This window comes from Triticum dicoccoides, chromosome 5B, assembly GCF_002162155.2.
Source record: "Triticum dicoccoides isolate Atlit2015 ecotype Zavitan chromosome 5B, WEW_v2.0, whole genome shotgun sequence".
In the NCBI taxonomy this organism is placed as follows: domain Eukaryota; kingdom Viridiplantae; phylum Streptophyta; class Magnoliopsida; order Poales; family Poaceae; genus Triticum; species Triticum dicoccoides.
This window is the reverse complement of record NC_041389.1, coordinates 630,485,509-630,494,694: the sequence shown is the minus strand read 5'-3', so window position 1 is coordinate 630,494,694 and position 9,186 is coordinate 630,485,509. Positions and strand designations below refer to the sequence as shown.

The 9,186-nt window shown below is 50.3% G+C and overlaps 1 protein-coding gene across 1 annotated transcript; it reads left to right on the top strand.

Annotated features, from left to right (window-relative positions):
- Window positions 1–2,064: 2,064 nt before the first annotated feature.
- Window positions 2,065–2,875, top strand: LOC119312185. Its single transcript, XM_037587921.1, has one exon. It carries the CDS (start codon window positions 2,128–2,130, stop codon window positions 2,548–2,550), a length of 423 nt encoding a protein of 140 aa, XP_037443818.1. The 5' UTR covers window positions 2,065–2,127; the 3' UTR covers window positions 2,551–2,875.
- Window positions 2,876–9,186: the final 6,311 nt, after the last annotated feature.

Here is a 9,186-nt window from a genome sequence, read left to right as displayed (position 1 = left end):
GCAGGGCCCAACTGCTACAGAGCTGCCGCCATCCCCTGAGGCGGCAGGGACCCACCAGGCCAGTCCGTTCCGTCGCCAGCGTCGTATCCCGTTTTGCGCAGCATGCCGCCTGATGCCGTGGCGGCAGGGGCCTGCCGCCTCGCGCCGTGGCGGCAGGTGCCACATGTCGCCTGGCGCGCCTGCCGCCACGGCCGAGGGGGTCCTTTTTGTCACTTTCATCCGGGAAGGGTCTTTTTTGACAATTCCGTTCGTCAGGTGGTCTATTTCGACAAAAAATCTAGAGGACACCTTTGAGAGTTGGAGTTTTGAGATGGTAGACATTGCATTTCATCCAAACGAAACAATATCATCTGTCTACAAGTGATCTAGCCAGGAGTTGTTTTAAAAATACCTTTACAATACAGCCAAATTACCCAACTGAAATGAAGAAAGCAATCCCACTTCAGCAAGATATTTTATTGTATATCAATAAATCCAACACACATCTAAGTGCCGCCACATTGGTCACTGGGGGTGTCCTTACACCTGTCATCAGATCTTGATATCCTAGACGAAGTTGAAGTCCAAAAAAGGTAAGTAATGCCTAGTCACCAATGTATCTGAGGACATTGCACTTTAATTTTCTATAGAAACCCATTGTTCGGGTTCAACTATCTCAATAGAACGTAAGACCATCTCCAACAATTCCCATGAAAGAAAAGAAAATGTCTTTGGGGGGCTGCTACGCGTCGGCCGGCGGATCTTTTTAAAAGATCCAAAAAGATCCGCTGCTCGCGACTCCGGATCTGACACAGATCTAGCGGGGTGAAATTATTTTCTCAACTTTGCAGAAACATTTGTAACAGAGATTGTGTTGCAGAATTTTTGTGCAACAGAGGCTGTGTTGCGGTTTTTTTTGCAACAAAGGTATTGTTGCGGATTTTTTTGCAACAGAGGTCTTGGTGTGTTTTATTTCAACATCGGTGTTGTTGCAGATTTGTTTTTTTGCAATAACAGTGATGTTGCAGAAGTGGACGATGCCTTGCATCGTCGGTGTTGAGCGGACGTCGTCTTCTTCATCACTCAGTAGCGGCCGTTGATCGAGAAGAGGGAGGAGGAGAGAGAGGGTGGGTGGTGGAGGCGACCGACGACCATGACGGTGGAGCGCGTGCTCGCTGGTGTCAGCGGTGGCGCGGCTGGATGAAGGAGAGAAGAGGGAGGAGGAGAGAGGGTTGATGGTGGCGGAGGCGGAGGCGGCCAACGACCGCGACGACAGAGCGCGTGCTCTCCGGCGCCGACGACCGCGACAACGGGAGCGTTAGTGGTTCGCCTGCCGTCGCCGGGTGCCGACGAGGAGGACCGTCTCTTTGAGTGGGTGTGCCGCCAGTCACAGATTATGGCGGAGACGAAGGCCGGCGGCTCAACGCCAAGCAGCTCCGGCTCGGCATTGAGCAATCCGAGCGGGAGCCGGTGGAGGCAGCGCGAGAGGCGGCGAGGGTGGCCAAGCTCATGCGTAAGCAAGACCGCGCCGTCCGGCGCTTGCAAGGCTACATCGTTATCTTTGATTCCTCCTCCTCCGATGGGGCCCACCTCCTGCCGCGGACTCCTATAGCTGCGCCGGAGACAGGAAGGGCAAAGGGCCGGCGAGGAAGTGGTGAAGATCCGTCTTAATTTCAAGTCTTTAGATGTAGTTTGAATTTGTCCGATCTATTATGTGTATTGTGTGAACTTTGGCTATCTTTTGATGCTCCGGTTGTCACCTTTTGATGAATCGATTGTGCATTTGTATGCTCACTCATGATTAACATAGTTTTTATCAATGTTGCATGGTTTAGTATAAATATAGGAGGATATGAAATACGCGGGTGTGAAGGTGTGGATATAGAAAGTACCCGATCAGTGTCCGAGGGTGTGCCGGATTTGGCAAGTTCAGGTAGAGGATGACACGAGGAATCACTTTGATAGTACATCCTCCAATGGTATGCCAGATCCTACCGGCCCGACCTATACTACGTCACTGAGAAGCGGGCCCACGTAAGCAACACTCGGGCCCTACCACCTGGCTAGCAAAGTCGCGGCACATCTCCCGGTCCCTATCTCCTTCCATTTCCCTTCCCCATCTCCGCATCTTCCTCGCCTCCGTCCCCGATGGCTCGCCTGCTCGCGCAAAGCCTAGCCCGCCCCTCTCCGGCCACCGCCTCCCTCCTCCCGCTGCGCGGGCTCTCCACCAAGGTCGAGCTCATCGAGATCGACCTCGCCGAGGAGGACCCGTCTTCGGTCGAGGTCGTGGGGATCCGGCGCATGGAGGAGGCCATCCACGGCGTGATGGTGCGGCGGGCCACGCCCGAGTGGCTCCCCTTCGTGCCGGGCGGGTCCTTCTGGGTGCCCCCTGTGCGTCGCCCCCGCGGGGTCGCCGAGCTCGTCGGCCGGATCGCGGCGTCCGGGGTCGGCGAGGTGTCGTACGAGGCGGACCCCTACGTCCCCATGACGGAGGAGGAGGTGCTCTCCCTTTCGACCGCCCGGGGGTGGCCGTCGGCGGCCTACTTCGTCGAAGGTGAGCGGGACGAGTGAACCGAGATCAGATCTCGTGGTTGCGTGGATTATTCGATCAAACGCAACGTACTCCATCCGTTTCCAGATTTCCTTGTGGAATTAGACGATGGGCTGTCAGATTTATGCTGTATCTGCTCAACTTGGTAATCGCATTCAGGCTGACAGCATCGGTGAAGCGCACCGGAAAGCGGTTGAGCCATTGCGCATCTCGCATGGTGTTGCCGTTGAATGTGTTCAGTTTATTGTCTATATGTTTGTTATGAGATGATTATTCACCTTCAGCCGTCTCTGGTTGAAGATTATTATTAAGTGAAATGAAAGGTGGTAATTAACGGTTGTGGTCTGGAGGATATTCTGAATCTATATATATAGCACAAGAGGGATATGGCACTCAACCCAACACTCGCTTTATCCTCTTTGTGTGTTCCCATGTTTTTTATCTGTTTGTCCATCACTTCATATTACTGCTTAAAGCACCATTCTTTAGTTGTATCCTAAGAATGTGAGGTCGATGCCTTCATAGTTGCATACATCATTTACCTGTATGCACACACCATGAGAACTTCTTGATATTTAGCATGATATACCATTGATTTATTCTTCTTATTCCAGCGAATAGGGGTGTTGCGATGTATCTGCCTGTAAGGGGTACCGAGGGTGCACTGTTATTTAAAACAATAATTTGCAACATTTTTAAAATTTTGTGACTTCATAAACTTCATGAGTTTTTTTTTTGTAATACGTAATACATTTTCTTAATCATGTAAAAACACCGGGTAGCTGGTTTTTTAGGACCCAAGACTGAATGGTTTTCTTCAAGCAGGTTTTCCTTTCCGAGCGAGCAACTTTCTTTTTCTCAAGAGAGCACAAGCGGAATCGCCGATTGTTGTCTACGAATAGAAGCTCCCTTCACCAGCGCCTAGACCAATGAAACCTAGCTCAAATGGTTAGGTTCCTTATAGTGTAATTAGCCCTAGACTTAGCGAAGTTCCTTCATTGGAAGGAAACATTTCCCGATTTAGTCAACCAAGGGGTGGCGTATGGTGAGTGTATGTGAGCACAAAATCCCTAAACGTGTATGTGATATTTTTTTAATTTTGTTATAACGTACACACACACACACATAATAAGAAGACATAATCTGCTTCGAAAAGGCAAAAATGGTTTGTGTGTTGTAAAAAATATTTGTACATATAAAAAAGTTATGTATTTGAAAAAATATCCATGTAGTTTTGGAAAATTGTTCACACATTAAAAAATGTTTATGTAACTTTAAAGAAAGTTTTTAAGTTCTTCGAATATTTTGTGTAATTTGGGAAGTGTTCATATCTTTTAGAAAACGCTCATGTAATTTAAAAAGTGTTCAGTCACTAAAAAAATATTTATGTATTTTTAATAGAAAGTGCTCACGGAGTTTTCTAAAAAAAATGTTCATGTAATTTGAAAAGCATTGAAGCTTTTTTCAAATGTTCATGGATTTTTAAAACTATTCAAACAGTTTTAAAAAATCGTCATGTAACTTAAAAAGTGTTCCCATATTTTTAAAAAGTGTTCATGTATTTTTATAAATTGTCAGTGTAAGTAAGAAATCATGCATCTTTGAAAGTGTTTATGTATTTAAAAAACATCAGTGTAATTTGAAACGTGTTCATGCACTTTCTAAAAAATGTTCATGTATTTATAAAAGAAAATATTGGAATTTTAAAAAGCGCCGCCATTGAGAGCTCGGATGAGAACTCACCAAAGGCGAGGCACGATCCGTTTGTTCATTTGCAATCGCATCTAAACAAGGGTCAGACTATGTTACATCTAGATGTGAGATAATATCTCACATCTAACAATGTCACATATAAGTATGATGTCAGCGCCACCTCACTTAATCATTTTGTTTTAGTTTTTTTGTTTGTTTGATTTTGTTTGTCAAAGCACAAAACAAACAAATCAGCTTGCGCGCACGTCCGCCGGATGGGCTGGCCTATACGTCAAGCCACTACTTTAGTTTTACTGGTATGGCATATCTGATCTCTAGCTTTTCGTATAAAGAAAAACTGATCGCTAGCTTTGAACAGTGCTACCAGGATTTGTTTGTTCTTGCGCTGATCGCTATCTTTTTACACAGTACGTCTCTGATCGCTAGCTTCCAGTAGTCTACGATAGAAAAAAAGTAGTCTACGATAGAAAAAAAAACTTCTGCCTTCTGGTTTTTGCATTTTTCACCCTTACATTTTGTACATTAATTTTCAATAAAGACGCATGTTCATGAATTTAAATAAAATATTTTCAAATTAGAAAATTGTTAATGAACATGTTCTAATATATGGTGAACAATATGTTTTAAAATTTTCACCAATTTGAAAAAAAAAGTTCTTGAAATTTAAAATTGTTCGGTGGTATGACAAAAATGTTCATAGATTTAAAAAAATCAAAATTGCTCATGAATTTAAAATTTCCAACAATTTGGAAACACCTTTTAAAATGCAACTAAAATTTCTAAAATACGTTATGTGAATTTTGAAACATGGTGCTTCTAAAAATATGTGGTGCAAGTTGTGAGTTGATAGTTATCTTGCAACATGGATAAAAAGACATGCCCGGTTGCGAGTCGAAGGGTGAATTTGCAACCGGGACAACAACAACCTATGATCCCAGTTGCGTCAAGCATGGACTTGCAATTAAGACAACTACGAAACAAATCAGCCCAGGTGCGAGTCAAGGGTGAACATGCAACTGGGACAAAAAAAACTATAGGCCTAGTTGTGAGTCGAGGGGTGAGCTTGCAACTAGAACAGCAACAAACTATGGGACCAATTATGGGTCGAGCATGAACTTGCAACTAAAAAAAGATAACTAAGAAACAAATGAGCATAGTTGCGAGTCGAGATCTAACTTGCAACCGGGATGAATCAAACTACGGTCCCAGTTGCGAGTCAAATGGTGGACTTGCAACTGGGATGAAAAACAAAATGCATGCCTTGTTGCGAGTCGACGCGTTGGTTTGCAATGGGGAGACTATGAGCCCAGCTGCGGTTTGAAGGTAGACTTGCAACTGGGACAACTATGAAACTACGAGCCCAGTTGCGAATCAATGGTCGACTTGCAACTGGGACGACATCAAAACTATGGGCCCGGTTGCGACTCAAGGGTGGACTTGCAGCTGGGATGAAAAACAAACATATACAGTTGCGACTCAAATGTGGACTTGCAACTGGGACACTACGAAACTAAGAGCCTAGTTATGAGTCAAGGGTGAACTTGCAACTGGGATGAAAGAGAAAAACTGCAGGCCCAATTGCGAGTAAAGGGCAGACTTGCAACTGAGATGAAAATCAAAACACATCCGAGTTGCGAGTCAAGGATGGACTTGCAACTAAGACAACAACAAACTATGGGCGCAATTGCGAGTCGATGGTGGACTTGCGACTGGGATGAAAAATAAAATACAAGCCTAGTTGCGAGTCGAAGGTTGGCTTGCAACTGAGACACTATGAAAACTACAAGCCCAGTTGCAACTCAAGGACCGACTTGCAACTGGGATGAAAAATAAATACATGCGTAGTTGCGAGTTGAGGGTGGACTTGCAACAAAGACAACTAATTTATGATATGAGTTGCAAGTTAAGGGTGCACAAACTCCATTGGGGGGGGGACGAAAATGGAGCCGGTGACGAAATGCGGGTGGATGAAGGATGGAATAGTTCCTCCATTGGATGGATGATACACTCATTTAGCTGGAGCGTCAAAACACATGTCGTGGATGTTAGAAGGGAGAGAGAGGTTTGGTGGAATAGTTGTTGTATTGCTTGAGCCTCGTGGGCATATATATAGGAGTACAATCATCTACTTGGAGTACAAGACAAGCCAGAACAAATCCTAGTCTATCTCGTCTTTCCTAATAAACAGTATACTCAACATCCCCCTGTAGTCACAACGGTAGCGACGCAGACGGTGACACTGGAGAAGAATCCGAAGGCAAGCCGACGGACACCCCCTACAGTCGTAACAGTTGACGCATCGCGGAAGGCGTGGCTGGAGTGGAAACCGACGAGGTTGCTCAAGCAGGCGGTAGCCCTTTGTGCCGTTTGTTGAGGTAGCCAAGAGCGTGGGTGGTGGAGCCGTGGTCGAGGTAGCCATGCGAAGAATGTCGTGGTCGATGTCGAGTCGGGGTAGCCGGTGTCGAGGAAGTCGCCGTGGAGCCGCGGGAGCAAGGAGGCGCCGAGTTAGTCGTGGGCGCAGTGGTGTCGAAGTAGTGGTGCGCTAGGAAGGAGATGATGTTGACGATGCGTCGCACCGGGGTTGCCAACCCCGGAGACGCATCGTAGACGAAGGCACGCGTCGGTGTTGCCAGCACCGGGCATGCGTAGACATACAAAGACGAAGTTGACGAAGTGCCTCACCAAACTTGCCAGACCCGGGGACACGTTGTGGACGAAGGCACGCACCGGTGTTGCCAGCACTGGGCATGCGGAGACTGGGACCTGCACGAGTTGTACGCCATGTCGAAGAAGTCAGATAGGCCAGCAGAGAAGGACTCGACAACGATTGCGGCGTCCATCAGCGCAGGGCCAATGTCACCAACGTTGGTCGGAGTAGACGAAGTGGTCGGGGTAGATGACGGCGACACTGGCGATGGGCTGGTGCTGGACAAAGATGAAGGAAGGTGGACGGGCGGCGGCGGCGGCTACGGAGGTAGCAGCGGCGGCGGCCGAAGAAGAGAGGCGGCGGCGGCCTGATGGCGGTGGCGGCGGCTAGGTTAGGAGTGCGGCGGCGGTGCTCGAAGTAGGCGAAGAACCCTGACAGCGTGACGAAGACCGGCGCGGACGATGGCGTTCCCGTGCCAAGGGAGACGGTGCGGCGCATACCATGGGAGGTCGACGCGTGGTGATGGCGGAGTGGATCGTGGGCCGCGGCGCTACGACCCAACGTGGCGACGCAACGGCGGGAAGCGGGTTGGGGCGGACTGCGGGAAGACCTCAAGGCGGCGACGGGGACCGCAAGCCGCGACATTGCGGCCCGAAGGGGCGACACAACGACGGTTCGCGAGTCGGTGCAACCGCGGGGACGACCTTGGGGCGGCGGCGGGGAATGCGTATCGCGACACTACGACCCGAAGGGGCGACGCAGCGGCGACGCACGAGTCAATGCAGCCGCGAGGAGAACCATGGGGCGGCGGCGCTGCGACCGACGGGGTGACGCAGCGGCAGCCCGATGCTCGATCGGTGGAGAGGCGCGCTGAACTCGGGGACGATCTTCACGGGACCTGCGGAGGCGCGCGTAACCGACGGGCCAAGTCGGTCGCGCGGCGTAGATGAGGCGGATCGCGGCGGCGAGCGGGTGATCAAGTCGATCGCGTGCGAGGTCGGGGATGCCGCTCGGTGGAGACGGGATGGTGGCGGAGTCCGAGATGAAGCCGGCGACGGCGGGCGACAGGGCGGCTATGATTGGCAGCCGCATGGCGCATGGCCGCCGGGTTGGGTGATGCAGGAGTCCCAGTCGGAGCAGGGCGGCGACGGCCGGCGCGCGGACGACGGGCGGGCCGGCGCGCGGACGACGGGCGGGCCGGCGCGCGGACGACGGCCTTGAGGACTGCCTGTCACGCGAGGCCGCCGGGTCGGTGAAGTAGCCGGCCAGTTGCGCCAATGTCGGAGTAGAGGCGCGAGGTGTCGATGGTGGCGGCGGGCGATGCAAACCGATCTTAGATCGAAAAACCAAAAAGAAAAAACACCGATCAAAACGACCGGCGAGAGAGCGAAAAAACCCGGAGCAAGGGCTCGAGAAAAAAACCCTCTAGGGCAGCCAGCCAACACGACCGGCGGACGAACCCTAGGTACGGGCGGCGCGGCCCCTACTGGCGGTCATGGAGGCCGATCGCCCCAGGGGCGGCGCGCGGGTGCGGAAGCGGCGGTGGTTAGGGTTTAGAACCCGGAAACTGATACCATGTTAGAAGGGAGAGAGGGGTTTGGTGGAATAGTTGTTGTATTGCTTGAGCCTTTTTTTTGCATGGTAATACGTGTCTCATTCATATCATAAAAAACAAAGTACAAGTCACGTAAAGACCGACATGACAAAACTGAAAAGATAGCAGAACATCTCTGAGCTTGACACCAACGTCCGTCACCTGTCTCCGGTACCACCGCAGCAGCCACCGAAGAAAAGAATGACGAATCACCTCCTCACCCGAGCTCGACGCAGCTCCATCACTGATATGCAGCTTTACGGACCTCCAAGGTGGCTCACCAAAAGTGAAACCCTTACCGTTGAACGAATAAGACCGGGGCAACACCCCGGACACACCATCGAACTCCAGATCTGGCAGCCCACCACGACTAAAACGCCGAAGGAGGAAACCATATCTGCCATCCACCAACCACGAGCCCAGCACATGCTCCGTCTTCCAGATGTCGTCGATGCAAACCACAATCTGCATCCGCTCCTGAACTACCTCCCAAGCTCCGCGCCGACGCTGGAGCAAACACCGTCGCAACGGCGGAGCCCGAGGACACAGGTCCACCACGAGGATGCCGCCGCCGCCACGCCATCCTTGCTTGAACAGACTGGTTTCCAAATCCATTCCCAACCATAGGACCGATGACCTCATTAGGGAAGGATCCGAAGAATCTTTATTCAGCGTTGTCATCGTCGCCGCCGAAGCAAAGAC

What these genes read in the sequence shown, in the direction of transcription:
- LOC119312185 (XM_037587921.1), top strand. Translation starts at nt 2,128, where the DNA reads ATGGCTCGCCTGCTCGCGCAAAGCCTAGCCCGCCCCTCTCCGGCCACC.